The following is a 23,707-nucleotide window of genomic DNA, read 5'->3' on the forward strand; positions in this document are numbered from 1 at the left end:
TAAGCCCAGCTACGCAGCGGAGGACCCCCGGGGGGACACCCCCTGAGAGACGACAGCAACTCAATGGCCCAGGTGAGAGGCCCCCGCTGGCGGTCGGTGGGGCGTGTGCCCGCCTGGGGGGCCTACCCCATCCCCATTGGGAGTCACAGCTTGATCCTGCCAGCCCCACCTGAGCAACACGCATCGGAACTACCCCGGGATAGCGTAACACACCTACATGGACCACCCAACTCTGGACATATTGCGCAGCTGGATGGAGGAATAGGAGGGAGAGTGGGGTCTCACCCATCGCTTCTCACTGCAAGTGGAGGCCCCCGTGCAAACCCGTGGGGCGTGTGCCTGCTTGCAGTCTGCCAGGACCTAACCAACCAAGGAGGTTGACCTGGGTGTGTGGCCCCCACCAAGACCCGGTGGGGCGAGTGCCCGCCGGAGGCCTCCCCCCGCTCAGCGGGCCCGACTGGGGGGCTGCCCCAACTTCAATCAGTACCAGAACCCACGCTACGGAGACCCACAACGACTCAACCCCTGGTCAGTGTAGCATAACCTCAGGGGCCTGCTGGGACGTGATCCACCAACCAGCGGGGGAACAATAGGCACCCTAACCCTGAAGGGAGATCCCACGATCACGCCACCCAGGAGACTGGTGCTCACCACTGGCGCCCTCCGTACCATCGCACCCCCGGCCCACCCTGAACTCAGACTGCCCGCGACCCAGGTGAGAGGCCCCCGTCCTCAGTTGGCGGGGCGAGTGCCCGTCTGGAGGGCTGCCCCCGCTCCCCAGGCAGGGGAAAACCCATTAACTACAAACCCCACTGGTGCGACGCACTACGGACTGATCCAGGGGTGGCGCGGCACCCCCCCCTAGGGCCCCCAGGACTGCGGCGGAGCTCGCGGCAAGGGATCAACGACACCCCATGAGCTGGAAGAAGGCCCTACAATCGTTTCGCTTCCAAGAAACAGCAAACACGACCAAGGCCCCTGATGTCTCCGGAGCCATGGCCCACAAGGAATCCGCAGGCCAACCCGCAATGACGATGGAAAAGGGCTTCGAATCCATCCTTCAGGAGATTAGAGAAATGAGATCCTACATCGCCCAGAAGTTCGAGAAACTGGACCAAAGGGTAGACAAAATTGAGGATAGAGTCCTGCAAGTGGAAAACTATCAATCGTCCTCTACATCTCAGGAAATACAATTTGGCATGCGGCTGGCGGCCTTGGAGAAGAGGGACGAAGAGAGAGCCAGGATCATGGACGACTACGAAAACAGGGAAAGGCGGAACAACCTTAGGTTTTTTGGGATCCCCGAGACGGAGGGTGAGACGGAGAGAGAGCTGACTCAAGCGGTGAGAGACATCATCACCCTCCTGTTTGCCGAAGAAATGACGACGGAACCCACGTTTGACCGGGTGCACAGGACCGGGGGAAGAGCGGGGGGGCCCCAGAACGGTCCTGGCTCGCTTCCACTATTACACGGAGAAAGCCAAAGTTCAGGAGACTGCGAGGAAAGCGGGGGAGATAACCTACAACGGCGCACAGATCGCCATTTTTCAAGACCTCTCAGCCTACACCCTAGCTAAACGGAGGATGTGCCGCCCTCTGACTCAACAACTGAAAGAGAAGGGTGTCCGGTACAGATGGGGATATCCCTTCTCCCTGTCCTTTGAAGATTCAGGCCAACGCACAACGCTGGTAACTGAAGAAGACATCAAGAGCGCTATTCAAGACTAAGTGGGTGAGCCCGCCCCCTGGAGGGAACCAGTGGGCCCGGAGGCGCTCAGGGGGAGCACCCCTGGGCAGCCCAACCCCAGGAGGAGAAAAATCGGCACAAGGAAGTTCAAGAAATTGAACACGCCACCAACATCAAGGGAGGAAGACTGGGCCGACTCGGAGGGGTGACACCAGCGACCCCTCGGAGATCATTGGGTCTAGATAACAGGAAGACATTGGAGATGCCCGGTTTGCTGCTCCCCCCCTTGAACTGCAAGTATAAGGGGGCTTAGGGGGATCACTATGCTGGGTACCGAGAGATGCATCAACCAAGGCCCGGGAGAGTTTCCAAACTGAGAGGGTCAGGGGAGTGACGAGATGGGGGAAGGGGGGTGCTCACGGTAGAGAGCTTGGGATAGGATACCCGGCCGAGAGGAACCGGCTGGTGGTCCAGCCAACAATCCAGAAATGGAGGAACTACATGGCTGGACGTCGGGGAGGGGGGTGGGGGTTTGTTTACGAGTTGGGGGTTTGAGGGCTGGGAATGCATGGGAGGGAATGTTGGGGAAGTGTTTCAAAGCGGTCCAAACAAGAAATCACAGTAAGCAGGGAGGGAGCGCCTATGCGACACAGGTGAGCAAGGGGAAAGGCAACAATGACTATGGCTGACGGCCGACCGGCCCTAGGGATGGGAACCCTGAATGTGCGGGGCTTGAACACCCCCACGAAAAGATCCCTAATCAGTAGGGAGTTTAAGAGGGCTAAGCTGGACCTACTCTTCGTACAGGAAACTCACTGGGCGAGGGGGAGGGAGCCCAGGCTTCGGGGTGGCGGAATTGAGGAGACATTCTATGCATCCCACAAGGGAAAGAAAAGAGGGGTTGCAATTCTGATCGCTATGGGGGCGGGTTTCGAGAAAGACTCCATCCTAAGGGACCAGAAGGCCGCTACCTTTTCGTACGAGGCTCCCTACAGGGATCGCCCATTACCCTGGCGGTCGTATATGCCCGAATGAAGGCCAGGCCCAATTCTAGGAGGGAGTGGGGGAAAAGCTGAACACCTTCGTCCAAGGCCCATTGGTGGTGGGTTGCGACTTCAATATGGTCCTTGACCCATCCAGAGATAGGCAACAGGTAGGTGCACCAAATCCCAGACCAGCAGGTGACGCCACGTCACGCTGCTTCCAAAGGGTGAATGACGACCTGAACTTGGTGGACACGTTACCCACCCCCCCGAGTGGGGATCCCCGCTTTCTCATACTACTCCTCCACCCATAAAGCCTTCTCCAGAATAGATTATATCCTTGCGGACGAGGTACTCCGACCGCACATAGCGGGTTACAGAATAGACCCCGTCCCATGGTCGGACCACGACTTGGTTAGGGTCACATTGACAGGGGACTGGTGCAGAGAATGGAGGGGACGCTGGAGATGTAACGACGCCATTTTGAGAGACGAGGTCCATGCCCAGATTATTCTGGAGGCCATCACAGAGTTCTTTGAGCTCAACAACAACGGGGACGTGGGCACGCACACTCTCTGGGACGCCTTCAAGGCGACACTAAGAGGGGCGCTCATAAAAATTGGTTCCCGACAGAAGAGGGAAAGGGAGACCCAGGAGAGGATACTGAGGGAAAAAATAGCACGCTTCCAACCGAGGGGCTCCCTGGCACAGACCCTAGAGCGAGACCGCGTGGCCTCCCTGGAGGACTACAGGCTCCAATTGAAAGACCTACTCCTCCGTAAAACGGAGAAAAACCTCCAAATGGTCAAACAGAAATACTATGAGAATGGGGACAGAAAGGCTGCTTCTTGACTGGCAGTCCATTGAAAGGGGGTATCCTTCTTTAAAAGACGGACAATGGGTTGAACGATGGCTGAAAATGAAGGAATGAATTTCCGATAAAAATGTGCAAGTCCTAGGAACGACTGCACCTGTTTCACTGTGGTTGCGGCTGGCCACGAAAGGATTGCTTCCACTTTAGACAGATCCATGGCTACTCCTAGGGGACTCAAGACAAATCCTAAGTACTTGACTGTGGACACATGGAAAATACATTTCTCGGGTTTGGCCAACAGATGGTGTTGGCGTAACCTTTGTAAGACCAAGGAGACGTGTTTCTGATGTAAGGTCAAGTCCTGGGAATAGATCGAAGTATCATCTAGGTAGACAATGACGAAAAGGAACAACCTGTCAGAAAAGACCTGGTCCATGAAACGCTGGAACACGGCAAGAGCATTTGCTAAGCCGAATGGCATCACCAGATATTCGTAGTGACCAAAGGGGGTCCGAAAGACCGTCTTCCATTTGTCGCCCTCCTTTATGCGAATCGGATGGTAAGCCCCTCTTAAATCCAACTTGGTGAAAATGTCAGCTCCACGTAGGGCCTCCAGGATGTCCGAGATAAGAGGCAAGGGGTACCTATCTTTCAGGGTACATTTATTCAAACCTCGGTAGTCCAAGCAAGGACAGAGTTCTTTGGTATCCTTCTTGGGTACAAAAAATAGAGATGCTCCGGCTGGGGACTTGGATGGATGAATTGTTCCATTGGAAATATTGGTGTCTAGAAACTCTCGCAAGGCAACTTTCTCGGGTTCTGATAGAATGGACATCCTTCCAAATGGGGTAACTGCATTCTCTTCTGTGTCAATTGCACAAACCTCAGGACGATGAGGAGGGAGTGATTGAACAATGGCAGAAGAAAATACATCTGAAAATTGACGGTACTCCTCGGGTACCTGGGTAATGGCAGAGACCGTGAGGTGTTGTGGTTTTGGGAGCTTCACTCCGGTAGACTGTTTGGGTTTCCCAGATAGACAGTTAGTGAGGCAGAACTCTGAACCCAGGAACAAAGATCCAGCTGTCCAGTTGATATATGGATTGTGTTTCCTCAACCATGGCATGCCAAGCACTATGGGATAGTGAGGGATAGTGAGCTGCTCTGATAATGTCAAAACACAACATTTCCTGGTGATTGTGAATAGACGGCACAAGCTCTGATGTTTGTCCAAAAAAAGACCCATGGCACCGCAATCCACCAGGGCCAGTATTGAATGTATTTCTTGGTTGGGTGTTGAAAGATTTACCTGGAGTTGCACCAAGGTATTGGTCAAAGAACAGTCTTGTGAAGGTGAAATGTAGGAGCAGGATTCCTTTTCCCGAAACTGGGCTCCGTTCAAGATCGGGAGCTGGCGTTTCCCAAGCGACGAGGAGGGGCAATCGGGCAATTACGCACTAAGTGTTTATCTGACGCGCAGTACATGCAGAGACCACTATTGATCCGTCTTGTTCTTTCCTGGTTAGATATGGGGCCTCTCAGGGACCCTAGTTGCATGGGTTCAGGTTCGGATTGAGCTTGGAGTGAGGATTCCTGTTCTCCGGGACTATTGTATTCAGGTAGAGGTTTTGGTGGCAGGTTTCGTGTCTTCTTTTTCTCAGCCTTTCTCTCTTGTATCTGGAAATCTATCTGTAAGGATAGATCTAAGAGGGCCTGATAGGAGGCTGGGCGGGCTACTCTGGCTAGTTCATCCTTGACTTCTTCGCTTAACCCGCGCCTGAACAAGGTAAAACAGGCTTCTGAATTCCAGTTAGCATCCTTAGCCAATTGTTTGAAACGCGTAAACATATGTCAACATATCCTGATTTCCTTGCCGAAACTCTTAACAATTTTTCCTGGGCGGAGTACACTTGATCTGGGCGGTCAAACATGGTCTTGAGGGCAGAAACAAATCCATCGTAATTATCAAGGACTGAATCCCCAGCGGAGACCAATGGAGTAGCCCAGGCCAGTGCGTTGCCAGACAGATGAGAGATCATGAACTTCACCTTAGCTCTGGGGGTAGAGAAGTAGTATGGTTTAAAGGTAAAATGAACCAAACAAGAGTCCAGGAAGGAGCTCAAGGTTTTTGGATTCCCATCATACTTGTCCACAATGCCCCCTATCAATGCACTTTCCTGCTATGCTGAGTCTCTGGATAAAACAAGCTGTTTTAACTCAGCATTTTCAGCCTTAAGATTCTGTACTTCAGTAGTGAGTTCCTGCATGCCTCTCATTAGGTCTTGAACGGCTGCCTCCATGACTGGTACGGTTGTAGTCAGCTGGCGTATCAAACTGTCAGAATCCGAGTCCTCGGATTCGTGACTCACCTGTTTGCTTCCTGCGGTTTTCTTCTTTGAGTGCGCGGGTTTCTTTTTCCTGGATGAGCGTGCCTTGTAAAGGTAAGGTCTGGGGTCTTCTGAATCCAGTCTACTGGACTTCGGAGAGGTGTGGAAGTTTGCGGCTCCCGGTCGCGGAGACGCCGAGGCTTGTGTACGTTCAGTTGTTCCAGGAAGAGTCCAGGACGGAACCTGGATAAGAATACAGGGTAAAAGGGTTTCAAATGAGCACTGGGAAGAAGGGGTAAACGGGGTTTACGAAGGGAAAAGGGCTAACACGAGAACACAACTTGCCGGACGAAAGGCAGGCAAGCAGAGCGTTGAGACGCACAGAAGCGCGGGGGCGTGACTGTTTTCAAGGGAGCATGAGGTCCGCACGGACAACTAGACCGCTCCAGGACATAACGTCGGCCATGTTGAAGGTAACTGCATAAAGTCTATTGACTGAAGGACCAGGCAGACCAGAAGGGTCGATATCGTCGGTACATAACAATACCATTGTTGCCTCTGATCCACCTCCCTTCCTGCTTTTGTTCTAATACAGTATTCCCGCCTCTCTCTTGGATCAGGGACAAGGAGGCCTGCATATCCCATAAAGGCTTCAGGGACTTCTTTCTCCTTGCCTATTATCCTGTTTGGATACCGCGTCTCACCCGGGATATTTCCATGATCACAACCCGGACTCCCCTACCTAGGTGATCCTCCCTCGCTTCTCCACCCCTAGGCTTGGGACCCGAAAGCGAAGGCCCTCCCCTGGCCACCTGAATAGAGGATTCCCAGGGTCTACCTGGGAGAATACCCCTAGGTTTCTCACACTTCTCAAATAGGCTGAAACAAATGTTTCCTTGGCTAACAGTTGCTTTTTTTCTTCCACTGAATTTCACCAAGTTATTGTTTAAGCAAGAAGTTCTGAAAAAAAAGTCTCTTTGTAGCCTTGTGTGTTTGAAAGTAAAAAGTCTCTCTGCAACTTTGCAGATTTGAAAACAAATATTTTCTTGTAGCTCTATAATTTCCATTGTGTATTCTCCTGCCAGAAATCTTTCAGTTGCCTGGTGTACTCCCCTGCCAGGAATCTTTCAGAAGCCTGGTGTACTCCCCTGCCAAGAATATTTCAGAAGCCTGGTGTACTCCCCTGCCAGGAATCTTTCAGTTGCCTGGTGTACTCCCCTGCCAGGAATCGTTCAGTTGCCTGGTGCACTCCCCTGCCAGGACTTTATATTTGCTTCTTTGGTCTTTAGATGTTACTGTTCTTTGACTATACCACAGGTGCCCATATCATGAGGTGCTTGGTATGTCTCGCCTTGATAATAATCACTTCAATTCTCCCCCACACTGGCATCTCACATACCTGTATTCGATTGGGGTTTGCCTTTGTACTTTGCCTTGTCTGCATACAAATGTTCTTATTGGGGTTGAACTTGTACTTTTCCTTGACTGCATTCAAACAAGCATTGTGACATTGTCATTTGCACCTCCATACAGTTCAAAGACTCACTGGTGTGTGTGTCGTAGTGCCCAGTGTCCCCCACTGTTCTAGGCAGATTCACTGGGTCTTTTTTCGCTTCCAAACTTGCTTGCGCTTCCACCGTGTTGTCCCTTCATGGTCGGAAGTGTGCAGACGCTCTGACAGTGTCCTAAGTGGCTCTGTGGTCAACTGCCGGCTTCCCTGGACCAGAGAGCACTGGTTGCCTAGGTGGCCGTATTCCCTGTAGCTTCTATGCAGCCTCCAGCCTCTCCACGGCTTCCCTTCCTTAGTACCTCCCCGTCTGTCGCGCCACACCGGTCCGGGCACCTCGTGGTTAGGAGCCCCAGCACAGGGTTCCTCATCTGCTCCCAAATGCGGTTGCCATCTTTAAATGTTGCATGCTCTGTAAGTTTTGGCAAACAACTAACCTGTGTGTTGCACTTTGGGTTTCTGTTACTCTGCACAAACTTGCTCATCCTCCTCGTTTTAGTACCTGGGGTTTTATGGGAGTTGGAGTCCATAGATGACATTGGGCTTTCAACTCCTTGATGGTTTTTCTCGGAGGTTTCAGAAAAGTATATTTTAGAACAAGGTGTTATGAGTGGATCGTGAGTGTCTGAAGTATAGGTGGGGGCCAGATCAAAGTAGGATGGGGAAGAGGTTTCTTGGCTTTCTCTATAAGGGTAAACCATCAGCTGGCATTGTGCCCTCAAGGTCCTGGGTGTAAAAGGGTCTTCCTCATGGTGAAGGGGGGACTACTGCGTCTTATCCAGTTAAGGCGCCATACCTCCCTGGTAGTGATCTCCCATGTGATGCTCCTGCACGTCACCACCCGCAGGGTCAGGATCCAGTAGCAGCAGCCGTCCCCTGGCCTCATGGGAGGAGTTCACCACTAAGGATTCAGTGATGACTCCACTGGATTCATCACAGTATATACTGGGGTTTGGGTGCAAGGCTGGGTATACTGGGTGCCAGTTTGGTTGTTTTGGTCAGTTTTTACTAAGGTGGTTTGGCTGCTGTGTTTAGTACATACTGGGGTTTGAGTGCAAGTCTTTGGTATACACCGGGTCAGTTGGGTTGCTGGGGTCGGATTTTACTAGGTGGTTGGCTGCTGGGGTTCATATATACATCGGGGTTTGGGTGCCAGGCTGGGAATATGATGGGGGGTTTGGTTGCTGGTGTCTGTATATATTGGGGTGGTTTGTTCGCTGGGTTTAGTGTATACACCGGGGTTTGGGTGCCAGGCTGGGAATATAATGGGGATTTGGTTGCTGGTGTCTATATATTGGGGTGGCTTATCCGCTTGGTTTAGTATATACACCGGGTTTGGGTGCCAGGCTGGGAATATAATGGGGGTTTGGTTGCTGGTGTCTGTATAGATTGGGGTGGTTTGTCTGCTGGGTTTAGTATATACACCAGGGTTTGGGTGCAAGGCTGGGCATATAATGGAGGTTTGGTTGCTGTGGTCTGTATATATTGGGGTGGTTTGTCTGCTGGGTATAGTATATATACCGAGGTTTGGGTGCAAGGCTGGGCATGTGCTGGAGTCTGTTTTTACTAAGATGGTTCGGCTGCTGGCTGTAGTATACATGGAGGGCTGAGTGCAAGGCTGGGGTATATACTGGGTCAGTTGGGTTGCTGGGGTCAGATATTACTGGGTGGCTTGCTGCTGGGTGTAGTATATACTCGAGTTTGTGGGCAAGGCTGGGGTATATACTGGGTCAGTTGGGTTGCTGGGTTCAGATATTACTGGGTGGTTGGCTGCTGGGTGTAGTATATACTGGGGTTTGGGTGCAAGGCTGGACATATCCTGGGGGCAGTGGTTCTTGATTTGGCTGGATGACTTATTTATGGTGAATGCTTATGTTATTACGGTTGATGAAGTAGATGCATATATCCTGATTTCTTTATTTTCTTGCAGGGTATTCCAGCCGGAGGGTGCAGAGCCCAAGCAGCAATGACACACTTAGTGGCATTTCCTCGATCGATCCCAGCAAGCACTCCAGCTCGTCCCACAGCCTGGCTTCAGTAAGCAGAGCTCGTGTAGTGCCTTTCTTGCATGGGGTTCAGTGATGGGGTGTAGGACACGTTTTCTGCACTATGTTAAATCCGGATGAGGCCTGGCGATGAACACCTGCAGGAGCTGCAGTCTCCCTGCTCTAAGGCTTTAGTTTCATTAACTCGCTGTTCTATAAGGAGGAAAGATCCCTATGCTAAGGGGCCAGGAACGTCTATTGTACTAATGTAGCCTAGGTTACCAAGTGCATGTGAAGCCTTGCAGCGTCCTCACAATATGTGGGAGGTGTGGCCATGTTGGCAGGATGATTCCCAGAAGGGACTGTTTCAACCTTTCATGGTTGCCCCAGTGGGCTCTGATAGTGAGTTATTTGGGATTTCTATATTGCTCCACTGCCCTTACACAATGCTGTGGCGCGACTGTCTTCTTTTGTGATCACTACGTTCTTGAGTCGTGATGGCATGTCATGGTGGATGTCTGAGAGGAGTTAAAGATGTTGATCTTGGCAAGGGTTTTGGAGACTAAAGAGTGCTCCTTATTGTTAAGACGTATTTCCAAAATCCGCCATGGTGGGGGGATTTCAGGAGGCCACCCTAGTTATGGTGACCAAGGAGACTCTGAATTTAGCCAAACCCCTATCAAGGGGAGGTAGCTGAGCAGTCAAGGCTTTGTCTCAGGAAAAGTGCGAGAGTGGTCTAGGGCTACAAAGAGTCCACATGGAACAACACATATAATTCCATTTGGATGGTTATTATATAAAATACTGTTATTTATTAGGGCTTTAGGTACTAAGCATATTAAAATCATAGGTTAGTATTGTCGCCCAAAAATCATAAAACCTATATTTCCGGAGCTTGTGGATCTGCTTAGATCACATGCTCTGCATAGTCCGACATCTAGTGGAAGTTGCAGAGTATAACGCGATTTGTTTTTGAAACTCAAACAGACGGACGTCGATAGGGCGTGTTAGTGATACTCTCCCTAGTGTGACGTGTACTGTACGTACCCATGTAGTACCTTCACGCGTCAAGGTCCCTCAGATTGGTTTTTTTCTGCCTTCGAAGCCGGTCGCAAATGCAAAGTTCTCTTCCAGGCTGATGTCTTTAATTAGTTCAAAGTTTAATTGTAGACTTTCTTTCCTTTATTGTTTGATTCGATGCACGGCTAACAGACTGCTCGACAGCTTTCGACGAACAACCTCATCGTTGACAACTTACTGATCGACGACCAGGCACGGCCTACACTGGCCTCCTCGGGCTGCGGCCCATTACAGTAGGGAGAGAGGGGGAGGTTCTTCATACTGACCCCTTTAGAGAATGCATGTTCTATCATCCCCCTTCACTTTTTCTCGCCTATCTGCCCTTATAAAAAAAGAATGGACAAAACTCCTGTTAAAGTTTGCCCTACCTACCACCGAAGTTTCCTATGTAAGGTCATGCACTGAGTGTGCAATTACTGTCTCCCGAGGGATCACCCCAAAAAAAGTGAGTAAATCGTGTGAAGTTTTTTGACCGAAAATCTTAAAGGATTGGCGGACCAAACACAGCCCGGCTCGCGCCATGCAGGCCGGGGCCTCCATCTGCGTGACAGAAGTCACCAGTGAGGGCAGTATCGGGTAGGGTTTGTCGGAACCCAATGTGCGTGCCCCAGACTCCAAGAAGCAGGCCGGCGGCTCTGTGATGGAGAAGAAACCCGGCGGCCACGCCGCACAAAGACACTAAAAACATACCCTACGGCCGAGTGGCCAGTGGCCAAGGAGTGAGCATCAGGTTCGTCACTGTCCTCTGGGCCACCACATACGCTTTCACCTCACGACAGGCCTCCGAAACTAAAGGTCGGTTCAGACACCACACATAAAAAGGACCTCCTTTCACGCGCAGAAGAACAGGGGGCGAAAGGCATTTCGGCGTCCCCAGTGCTCCAGATAGGATTTTGAGGTGGGAGTATTTTACGCATGATTTTTGAAATTAGAGAGTAAATGCAATTTTAAGAGAGTAAAAATTAGTTTTCTCCTCTGCAAGAGAGTAAAACGTATCCAACAAATACACCCAATGCATACGTAAAGTCAGACCCGTAGACAAAAAAGAGTTGTAGATCAAAGTTGTCTGGCTTGCCTTTAACCATTTTATTACACTTGTGGAAAATATTCTGCCATAAAATAACTTGTGAGTACATGCTACATACGCAGCTTCATTTTCAAAATTCTGGGCCTAGAAACTCTGTTAAGAACTATAGAATGAGACTAATGCATTTCCTGCAGATGGAGCGTAAGTAAGCAAGTGTTGCAGTACAGAACTTGCTTACATAGTTTGAAAGAAGTGAAAGCAGTCAACAAAACAGTGCCAGGCTAGAGTTTAGGAACTATATAACTTCAAAATCAATTTCTATAACATGTTCTGTGTGTTGTTCTCATTGGAAAGATTACATGTGGTCTCCTTTCCTATAATTTAAAACAGACTTCACAAATTCTGAAAATAACATGCAACGCTTCACAAATAAAAGTGTTACCCTTACGTAGAGCCAAGGTAATCTGTTTTGATCACCAAATATTCCACACATTACTCACTAGCCAGAATCAACTTTTACTGGCTTACATGGTAGCTCGGAGCAAGGTAAACTGAGCCACCCATTACACAATCACACACTAAAACATGAAAAAACAGCCTGATACACTTAAAAAGCAAGCTGATTATAGGTGTGTGTGATTGTCACCTAGAGAATGGAGGTAAACGGATCAGTCTACATTTCAAAAGACAATCTTATATATTGTTGCAAACATCTGCATCCACTAACACTCCTGGCTACACAGTACATGACTGCCCTGTTTTGGAGTGAAGTTTAGTCTCTGGCAAATAAAGTCTCCACTTTCACTCCTCCAACCATGCTTAAGAGGATTGAATATGCAAAACGCCAGGCTTGCTGTGTCCTTGCTAATACACACACACACACACACCCATCAAATGTATATAATGCTTTTGAAAGCATCACGGCAGAAACAAAGTACCACGGTGAAGAAAACCTACAAGAATTCAGTTAATTTTAGTTTTCTTTTGTCTAGGTGTGCATGGCTTTGAAAGCCTGGCTGGACGTCTTTTCTTCCTTGCATGCCATAGTTTTATTGCAGTAGTTGGGTCAAAGTCCCTAAAGGATGGTCCTAACATGACGATTTTCATCAAAGTGTCTAGGGTTTCACTTTTAAGGGAGCATCTGAATTTTGTTTTAATCCTGTTTTGTGTGCTAAATGCACGTTCGCATTCTACACTGGTTACACACAGACATAAAGCAATTTTGCATACTTTTGCAATATTTGGCATCAAATCACCATGTAGACTAGCAACACGCCTGCAGATTTTTGTCATACTGCAACCCTTATAGCTCCCCTTAATCATACCATGCAACAGAGGCCATTCTTTTTTCTGTAAAGTTTGCCCATCTAATAAAGAAGCAATCTCATTTTCCTCAACATGCAGACCTTCGCTGTCATACTGAATTCTTCCTTTTTTAGCTTGTCCATAAATTGTGGATATGGCATTGAGTGCTTCCCCGATTTCTGACTCACTATTGTCTAAAACTGTTGCTGGTTCTAACAAGTTCCCTAAATGAGTAAAAATGGCATTATCCTAATTTTGAAATCTCTTCCCAATGTTTTCTTTTAGATTTGTGACATACTGTTCTCTTAATAAGGTAAACTCTGCATCCGAAAGAGAACTATAAGATAGTATTACACCTTTTAGTGAGATACATTTGCCCTTTGTGTCAGGCGACCCCAACGATAATCTCAAATAGCCTAAATTATCACCATCCTCTTTGAGTAAGGATTCAAGACTTATTTATAAAAGTAGCATCTACCAATGGCTGAATTTCAGTAAATGGTAAAGTCTGTTTCTGCAATTCCCGGCAAAAAATTCCCACATCATTATGTACATCTAACATAAATGCAGTAATAACGGCTGACTTGTAGCTGCTAAAGTATTTGTGCAGTGAAGATGCAGTACCGTTCCCATCAGCAGCAAGCTCCGATAGAGAAACTACAACCGAAGGGTAGCTTCTGTGGGCTGCTTCAACCGCTTTTCTCATACTAAGACACCTAACCGAGTGCGTCTCTTTCATTTTTAAAACAGGATCGTCCATTACTTCTTGCACCTTCTCAAGTTTTGTTGTTCTTATTGCAGAAGTATGAAATAGGGCATATAAAGAATTAAACCGGGATGTAAATTTGTCGAGGACTGGCATTTTCTTCATAGAGTCTGTGCATGCTAGACTGAGTCTGTGTGCAAGACAATGTGTTTGAGTAAGGAATGGTGAGTATTTGGCCCGGAGTTGCACACCAACACCTGTCTTTGATCCCAACATAACTGCAGCGCCATCAGTTCCAAGAGATACAAGCTTTCCCATATCAAGACCAATACTCTTCATTTTTTCTGTCACCCGTGCTACAATTGTGCTTGCTTTACCGTCGTCAATGCGTAAATTACACAAAAACTTAGTAATTGGTGCTCCTGTACTATCAAAGTACCGGACACAAATAGCCAGTTTCTTTTGAACACCAAGATCCTGACTTTCATCTATCATAATACCAAACACAGGTGATTGCTTTAGTTGCTTAAATAGTTGTTTTTCTATCACAGATGCAATGCTACTTTGTACATCCATCACCGAATCCCAGCTTACATTTTTGTAATCTTTACTGTGTACAGTAGTAACTCCATTTTTAGCTTGAAGGTCAAGTAAACTATTTACTTTTTCGGATGGCAATTCCTCTTTTGCTGCAAAAAAACTGTTCTGAACAATCTTTTGTCATTCTCTTCTACAACAATGCTGACATCTTCCTCACTGTCACTACTACTTAGACATTCTGAATCGATGTTGGACATTACAAGGTATGCAATTTTCCGTTCAGCAGTTTGATGATCTTTGGAATCCTTGTGGCGCGATATGGTTGATAATTGAACATTGATGGCTCCTTCCTGTCCCCACACATTACGAACGTTTGCCTTAACACAAACTTTACATAGAAGTCTCCTATTGCCTTGTTGATCCATTTTTGTTTCTAACCATGGATACCTACCTTGCCATTCAGCAAAAGTGCTATCTTTAACATTTTCTCCTGTATGTTTTTTTTTCTGCTGCTCAACTTTGTCAACTACTTTGCGAATAATGTCATGTACAATTGCTCCACATAACAGTACAGGATCTTCCTGGGCTTTTTTTGTACTAGGCGCAAAAAAATCTAGCAGTGTTCTCTTTGTAGCCATTTTAGCGGTCCTCACTCTGCGTTTCTTTTCTTGCTTCTCCCTAGAATTCTGCCACTGCCAGGCACCTTGCTCCTACCTGGAAAACAGCATGAACAACTTGAACCACCCTTCCTGACATAACCTTTCATTCTATATTAGTTATGCAATTGAACATAAAGTTGTTCAAAACGTATCATAGCTTGAGCTTTTGAAACTATAGCGTACTATTCATAACATAATAAAGATCCCTCCTGGCAATGCTCTTAAAATGCCAAGCAGATAGTAAGAGTAGTGCCAAGTGTGTAGACATTAATCTCTGCAATTAGCGTGATTCCTTTCCCATGTACTTGAAGTTCTAAGTACATGGGCTGGGATGGTTCTTCTGTGCCCGCTTCCCCTCTTTTAGTTCAGCTCTTTGGAGTCCGAGTACTGGTTGGTCCAGCAGGGCCTCTGATACTCTGGTTTTGCTGCTTATTGACCATATACCAATGACGACCAGAAACATTGGCATGAAGAGGTCTACGAGATGGCATTAATGTGCAGTGAACAGAGCGATTGTTTCCTTAACTTAGGCCTGAACTCCATACAAATCTATGACTGTTCACAAAAGGCGACCGGGACCCACAAGACCACATCAATTAATAAATGTAGGAAGCTACAGAAGCACACACAATTTAGCTAACTTGAGGGAAAGGAAGACACCAACTCACTCCCGGAAATAGTAATCCAGTGAAGAACAGACTACTTGGGTAAATTGTGCATACTTCACCCCAAGCTTGGTAAAGTCTTTATGCATCTCTCTGCATTGTTACTTTACATTTAAACAGCGCCCCTCCACATCCATCCCTTTATAATCCCCATATGTGCCTGGTCGTCTAGTAGCAACAGCGCAGGGCTCCTCTACCTTCCAGGTTCCGTTTGTGAGTGTGCTTTCTGTTCTGCCTTCTTCTTGGTTATGAAATACCTTCAACACACTTTACCACCATTTTAGCTAGTACTTCATGCCAGATTCCTCCTACTTCTATGCACTTTAATCATACCTGCCCGGTCAAAGTAATCCCCCCCCCAACCCAAGGTCGGGAACAGGGGAGTGGGGGCCTCAGAGTGGTACACAAAGGCCTAAAAAAGGGGAGAGGGCCCCAGGGGAATGAGATGATCAACTCGGCCCAAGTGAATGAGAAGAGGGGTGGGGGGAATGATGCAGCAGGAGCTAGAAAGGAGAAGAAATGCCAGGAAATCAGGACAGGGCCCCAAGGGATGGTTGTGGGGCCCGGCCATTAAACCCCCAGGGCTCATGTCAAAGCAAAATGGGTTGGCCGGAGTCGTCAAAGTGCGCAATGCAAGCCGGAAGGGAGAGACGGGGCTGGCCGGGGCAACTTCAGAAAATACTCTGCCCCAGTCTACCCCTCTCCCCCACTGTCTGGAGACCAACTATCAAAGTATATTTTAAAGCGCAATATGCAGAGAGGTGATGAAGTCTTTCGTGAAAGTAGCAGCTTTAAAGTTTTACTGTGTTTGTTCAAGTACATTTTTCTGAGCAAACACTGTAAAACTTTAACACCGCCAGTTTCGGGGAAAGGCTTCCCTCACCTCTCTGCCTAACAAAATGCAAGTGCACGCATCCAGGGGTGCACCTAGGCTAAAATTTAGACGGGGGTAACCCTTCAAATGTTGGGAGAAGCAATAACTTCGGAGATGGTGGAGGGGTGGCAAACTTACTTGGGAAGGGGCATTTAACTTGATTACTTGTAATAAGACTATTCTAGTGCAGCTTCAATGTTGTAATCAGTTAACTCTCCTTTAAGTCTGAAACACCCACTTCTTGCAGATCCTGAAGGTCCTAGAAAGTGTCAAAATGGCAGATGGTGTGCAATGAAAGACTCAATATCATAGCATAACAGGACATTGCAGAGTGTGGAGCAGTACTCTGGACGCCCCAAGCAACTTCAGTGGCTGGGAGCAACAGGGGAGAAAATGTAATGTTGGTTCTACCAGTCTGCTATACTAGAATCTCTGCTGCACGGACTGGCTGTGAGACCGTTTGCCTGTCAAATCCAGTGTTACGAGACTGGAAGAGGGCCAGAGCAGCAATAATGCATTTCTATGCGGCAGTATTGGAGCTACTAGCATAGGAGCACCAGCGTACACCAATGTGGCCCTACTACACTTATTAAAACTGTCCTATTGTAAGGGTGTACCGTGTATGTGTAATCATTCACAAGCTCTCCAATTTTTGCAGTTGAAATTAGGGTGAGATTACAATATTTGCCCAGGATCACACACGCTAAACAGCAAAGCAGGGATTTTAACCCACACTTTGAATTTGTGCATGGCCACTTTCTTCCACGCTTTACTTAGAACAAATATTTAAGTTTTGGGTGTCAAGACCTACACACAACGAAATCGTGCTCTAGCTGCTAACTCGAGTGATAATAATAGCGCAAGTTCAGTTCAACGTTATTAGCAGTCGCCATGCTCCACCTGCTCCTTTACTTAGAAACAAGTGACCTTTAAAATAAAATATGTGACAAAGAGTGCATTTGAAATGCAAGTCATGACATCAAACGGCTCACATCATGATATCACATGAGTGTGCCAATGGCGCTATATAATGTAAGCAAAAACAAAGAGGTGATGGCTGGAAGGCTTAGAATGGATATTAAACCACTGGCATTGCTCTGGGCAACCCCCCTGACCATCGTTTTTCACCTGCCAAGTCATTATAGAACGGGGAAAAACCATATGCAATTCAGGCATGGCCCCATCCCCAAAAGGGCAGTGCAGCCTGAGCTGCTAGGTCACATCCCTTCTGCACAGCAACCTGGGCTCCACATCTGGGTATACCGGTCCCAAACAGGGAAAGGTACACGAGGTAGACATGGGGCATGTGCGGGGGTGGGGGGTACAGGACAGACATGGGGCATGAGCGGGGGGTGGGGGGGGGAACAGGGCAGACACGGGGCATGAGCGGGGTGGGGGGAACAGGGGAGAGGCACAGGGCATGAGCGGGGGGGTGGGAGGAACAGGGGAGACACGGGCATGAGTGGGGGTGGGGGGAACAGGGGAGAGACACAGGGCATGAGCAGGGGGTGGGGGGGAAGAAGGGAGACACAGGGCATGAGCGGGGGGTGGGGGAACAGGGGAGAGACACGGGGCATGAGCGGGGGGTGGGGGAGAAAGAAGGGAGACACGGGGCATGAGCGGGGGGTGGGGAGGAAGAAGGGAGACACGGGGTATGAGCGGGGGGTGGGGGTAAGAAGGGAGACACGGGGCATGAGCGGGGGGTGGGGGATAAAGAAGGGAGACACGGGGCATGAGCGGGGGTGGGGGATAAAGAAGGGAGACACAGGGCATGAGCGGGGGTGGGAGGGAAGAAGGGAGACACGGGGCATGAGCAGGGGTGGGGGAGAGAAGGGAGACACGGGGCATGAGTGGGGGGCGGGGGGTAAGAAGGGAGACACGGGTCATGAGTGGGGGGTGGGGGATAAAGAAGGGAGACACGGGGCATGAGCGGGGGTGGGGGGGAACAGGGGCGAGACACAGGGCATGAGCAGGGGGTGGGGGGAAGAAGGGAGACACAGGGCATGAGCGGGGGGTGGGGGGGAGAAGGGAGACACGGGGCATGAGCGGGGGGTGGGGGAGAGAAGGGATACACGGGGCATGAGCGGGGGTGGGGGGAAAGAAGGGAGACACGAGGCATGAGGGGGGTGGGGGGAAGAAGGGAGACACGGGGCATGAGCGGGGGGTGGGGGAACAGGGGAGAGACACGGGGCATGAGCGGGGGGTGGGGGAGAAAGAAGGGAGACACGGGGCATGAGCGGGGGGTGGGGGGGAGAAGGGAGACACGGGGCATGAGCGGGGGGTGGGGGAGAGAAGGGATACACAGGGCATGAGCGGGGAAGGGGGGAAAGAAGGGAGACACGAGGCATGAGGGGGGGTGGGGGGAAGAAGGGAGACACGGGGCATGAGCGGGGTGGGGGAAAGAAGGGAGACATGAGGCATGAGCGGGGGGTGGGGGAAGAAGGGAGACACGGGGCATGAGTGGGGGGTGGGGGGTAAGAAGGGAGACACGGGCCTTGAGCGGGGGGTGGGGGGGAAAGAAGGGAGACATGGGCCATGAGCGGGGGGTGGGGGATAAAGAAGGGAGACACGGGGCATGAGCGGGGGGTGGGGGGTAAGAAGGGAGACACGGGGCACGAGCGGGGGGGGAAGGAGGGAGAAACGGGCCATGAGCGGGGGGGCGGGGGGGAAAGAATGGAGACACGGGGCATGAGCGGGTGGTGGGGGGGTAAGAAGGGAGACACGGGCCATGAGCGGGGGGTGAGGGGAAAGGAGGGAGACACGGGCCATGAGTGGGGGGTGGGGGGGAAAGAATGGAGACACTGGGCATGAGCGGGTGGTGGGGGGTAAGAAGGGAGACACGGGCCATGAGCGGGGGGTGAGGGGGAAAAGGAGGGAGACAGACACGGAGCATGATTTACAACTGTTGTAAATTGCGTTTTTTGTCTCTCTCTGGCAGCCCGGACCATGCAAGATTATATCAGATAGAGGTCCGGGCTGTCAGAGAAAAAAAAAACGCATTTTAAAACCGTTTAAAACAGACAGTTGCTTGATCATCCGACCCGAATTCAGAAGATCAAGCGCTTTTAAATTGCATTTTTATTTTCTCACCGACAGCCCAGACCATGTGAGATTATATCCGATAGAGGTCCGGGCTGTCAGAGAGAAAATAAACATGCAATTGAAAAGCGCTGCCAGCAGCAGAAACACAGATATGATACAGAAACAAACGCCTAACCTCCAAACGGTGCTGAGTGCTACAAAACACCTCAAACACCCTCCACGTGTGGCCCTGCTACTTGTACATTTCCCCTCACAGCCTACAAAAACACACAAGGGAATAGGAATTAAACTGGGCCTTTTAAAGACAGTTTAACTTCCTTTAACATTCGGGATGCTTACCTGGCTGATGTCACCGCATTTGCAGCCTCCACTCTTAGCTCACTCTGCATATAAAAAAAATGCAGCAGGACATGTGTGTTTCTGGAAAGGTCTTCCAGGAGGGGGTGGTTTGAGTCCTGGATTAGGATACATTCTTCTGAGAGAGACTGTCAAGGGAAGTGTCTGCCTGCCTCAAGGCAGGTGCTTGCGTACTACAGTGCCATCTAGTGGCAGAAAGTATTTATTTTAATTAATAAATACAGCGTACATGGTACGCAGTAGAAAAATAAAGAATCCGTATTTCCTTTCATTATGTGCGTAAAATGGAACGTTACGCACCTTAACTGTAGGGCTGGGAGTCCCCAAGAAAACGCAGACCATGCAGGAGCTCATTAAGAAACCCGTCCATGCTTCCATGCTTAAAGCAAGGTCGCCGACAAAATCGCACATTTCGACGCCCTTGGGCTCGAAAAGCTCACAGGTTGCACCTCCCCCCCCAACTCCTCCCCTTTAGACTCTCTGTCAGGGGCTATGCACCACAAAGATCAAACTCTCTCCCAGGCCACCCCCATCATGTCCGGCTTCCCACCTTCATGTAAGTATACACCTGAATAGTTTAATAAAATCTTCAGGAGGATGTCAAGTTTTGTAGACTTTGTGGACAGACACCCAGACCAACTGTCAACTCTGAAAGATGTCTCACAGCCAGGGCCTGAGCACAGCAACCCCCTGCCAAAAGGTCTCATCTTGAGCCACAGCCAAGCACCTCTGCTCTAGGCACCCCAGTCTCGACCTACCAAGACCCCTCTCAGGACGTGTATTATGATGACCCCTAGGGGTCACACAACCGAGTGTCTCAAGGGGACTAGTCCAGACCAAGACCAATTTTATGACTAGGATAACGATGAAATGTATGTGATCCACTCTCCAGACCACCAGGACCAGCTGGTAGCAGATTCTCCTGTTGATAACCAACTAGTGTACAATGAACTGCTACTAAAGGCTGCACAACACTGTAACATCGACACTGAGGAAGCACAGGTCGACAAAGACTTTGTGGAAGACATTCTCTGGGACAAAAGGTCTGCCACCCAGTTTATTCCACTCCTGCAGTCTGTCCAAAGACGCATCGAGCCATCCCTACTGGCACCTAGTCTCACAAGGGCAGTCAACCCCAGACTAGAGAAACTATTCAGACCGGGCCCACTGACTCTCTGTATATTAGGGGTCAGCTTAAACCAGATTCCTTAGTGGTCATCACCACCAAAAAGAGGGTAGGCACTGCCCTGGCGTCGGCAGAGGTTTCGCCAGACAAGGAAAGCAAAATGATATATATTTTCGGGAGAAAGGCCACCTCCTCTGAGCATACCAGACCAGAATCGCTAACAACACTACGCTGTTAGATAGTTATGCCTGCCACATATGGAATGACCTGGATTGCCAACTAGAAGCCATCCCAGAACCCCTAAAAGCTCAATTGTTAAAGACCATCTTGGAAGGCAAGCAGATCTCAAGCTGCAGCCTGAAAAATAACCTTGATGCAGCAGATAATGCAGGACGCATCATAGCAGAGGGGAGCATTCATCAAGCGCCACGCCTGGCTCAGACAGTCAAGGTTTAAGTTGGCGACTCAGGCAATCCTCTTAAACATGCCACTGGTGCCAAATGTTTTATTCGGGAAGGCCGTTGAAGACGCCCTTAAGAGTGCTAAGGAGGACTACGACGCTCTCAAATCCCTTGGACAGTTGACAAACAAGTCATATGTTCAACAGGGCTTTTCAAACACTAGCAGATTTCGGGGTCAGGGTATGCAGCGTTCCTCAGGCTACACTCAGCATGGACAGTCCTCGTCTTGGGGACATTCGCAAGGTCAAGGTTCCTCTTCCAATTTTCAAAGAGGAAATAAAAGGGGCAGAGGAAGGGGCAGAACCTCACCTGGGAGAGACTCCACCCCTCCCAAACAATGACACATCGCTTCAGTTCCCCTCCCATATCACTCCAGTAGGATGCCGAATTTCAAACTTCACCCACGCCTGGGATGGGATAACATCGGACAAGTGGGTGTTGTCCACTGTGGCAGGCGGGTATTGTATTGAAATGGCACAAAAACCACCCTACCGCCCGCCAAGAAACAGGAAAATGTCAACAGAAGAAAGGCGCATTCTGTTGGAAGAAGTAAGGGCACTGCTGGAGAAGGACGCCATAGAGATCGTCGCAGCAAACCAGTAAACTAGGGTATTTATTCAACATACTTCCTTTTGCCAAAGAAAGACCTTTCCATGCGCCGAGTATTAGATCTGCGAACAAATATGTCAAACCTCAAAAGTTTCACATGACCGCTAAGAGGTAAACCCATTCCTATAACGGGGGGACTACATGGTAATATTGGATATGAAAGATGCATACTTTCATATTTCAGAGCTCCCTGCGCACAGAAAATATCTGCGTTTCATAGCGGGAGTGTACTACCAGTTCAAAGTACTCACCTTTTGGCATCGCCTCATCACCAAGAGTATTCACAATGGTGCTAGCAGTAGTGGCAGCACACCCGTGCAGAAGGTCCATCCCAGTATGGCCTTATGTGGACGACTGGCTAATTACCGGGGAATCTTCTCAAATTTGCAACAAAATCCGCAAAAAACAATAGACGTTCTTTTCAATCTGGGCTTCTCCATCAACTAAAAGAAATCGGCCCCCAGCCAAACAAAACAATTTCTAGGGGCTGTCCTAAATACAAAAGAGGAGCTGGCTTTCCCATCAAACGAGAGAGTACAAAATATGCTGTTGCAGGTGCCTCAATACAAGGTCGGTCGCCAGATAACGGTATGCAAAGCAATACGCTTGCTCGAAGTGATGGCCTCATGCATTCACTTGGTTCCACACGCACGCCTGCGCTTGTGTCCAATGCAGGAATGGTTAGCAAAATAATGGTCTCAGGCAAGCGGTCAGTGGGACGATCTAGTAGTTGTTTCACTAACCTTGGCACAGGCTCTTCGCTGGTATTCCAGGAACAACTAGTAAAGGGGAAAACCATTTCGCGTTTCACCAGTACAAGCGATCTTGACTACAGATGCCTCACTCATTGGTGGGGGGGGGGCTTACTTCCTCCACCACACAGCCCACGGCCAGTGGACATGCGCCACAACACAAACATATCAACTCCCTGGAACTATTGGCAGTCCTCAAGGCTCTTCAAGCCTTTCAGGAACAATTTACAGGTCAATCAGTGCAAGTCCTCAGGAGATAGCATCGCTGCCATTTTCTACCTAAACAAGCAGGGAGGCACACTCTCTCAAAGTCTGTCCAAGCTATCCCAAAAAATATGGAAGTGGGAACTCAAGTGGAACATGTTCCTGACATCTCAACATGTTCCAGGGGAACTCAATTCTCTGATACTCTGTACCAGAAGAACACAAGTGGCAACTCAATAGTTCTAGACAGAATATTCTCACAATGGGGTCACCCCCACTAGACTTGTTCGCCACAAGCCTTAACGCACAATGCCCAGACTTCCTGTCCAGGTTTCCCCAACCAGAGTCCAAGGGGGAACGCCCTGTGGATGAACTGGTCAGGGAAATTTGCCTACGCTCCCCCTCCTAGTCCCCCCACCCCCCGGACACCACTCCTGAGCAAAATATTGCACAAGATGCACCAGGCACAAGTAACTAATCCTGGTTGCTCCTTTATGGGCGGGACATCCTTGGTTTCCACATCTGCTCAAACTCATGATGTGCGACCCAATCAAGCTCCTGTGCCCATAAAACATGCTAACACAACACAAGGGAGCGTCCCTCCACCCGTACCCTCAATCTATGAACTTGGCAGCTTGGCTCCTGAAGTCGGAGTTTGGCCACTTAAATCTTCCACAAAGATGTATGGATATCCTAAAAGAGTAACGAAAACCCAACCCCCAATAAGTGGAAGAGATTTGCGATATGGAGCAGGTCACAATCGGTAAACCCAATAGAATGTTCTCCAGCTAACATTCTACACTCCAAGCTTAACTTATTAGACTCTGGCCTAGTATTTAATTCCACCATTCCACCAAAGTGCATCTGGTGGCCCTGTCAGCTTGCACCACTTCACAGAACAAGGTGTCCTGGTATAAAGTTTCCATCGTTAAGGCAATCATGGAAGGGGTGATTAGGCTATACCCCCCAATTTCCAACCCTCCCCCGGGTTGGGCTC

General features: G+C 49.3%; 1 protein-coding gene across 4 annotated transcripts in view; it reads left to right on the forward strand.

Annotated features, from left to right (window-relative positions):
* Positions 1-23,707, forward strand: part of MIGA2 (mitoguardin 2) — a 288,693-nt gene that overhangs the window by 27,705 nt on the left and 237,281 nt on the right. For all 4 annotated transcript variants that reach the window (XM_069609212.1, XM_069609215.1, XM_069609214.1 and 1 more), the window contains exon 4: positions 9,249-9,355. In XM_069609212.1, coding sequence (XP_069465313.1) covers positions 9,249-9,355 — 107 coding nt within the window. The remainder of the gene's footprint in view (positions 1-9,248; positions 9,356-23,707) is intronic.

This window comes from Ambystoma mexicanum, chromosome 8 (genome assembly GCF_040938575.1).
Source record: "Ambystoma mexicanum isolate Mex_15411 chromosome 8, UKY_AmexF1_1, whole genome shotgun sequence".
NCBI lineage: Eukaryota > Metazoa > Chordata > Amphibia > Caudata > Ambystomatidae > Ambystoma > Ambystoma mexicanum.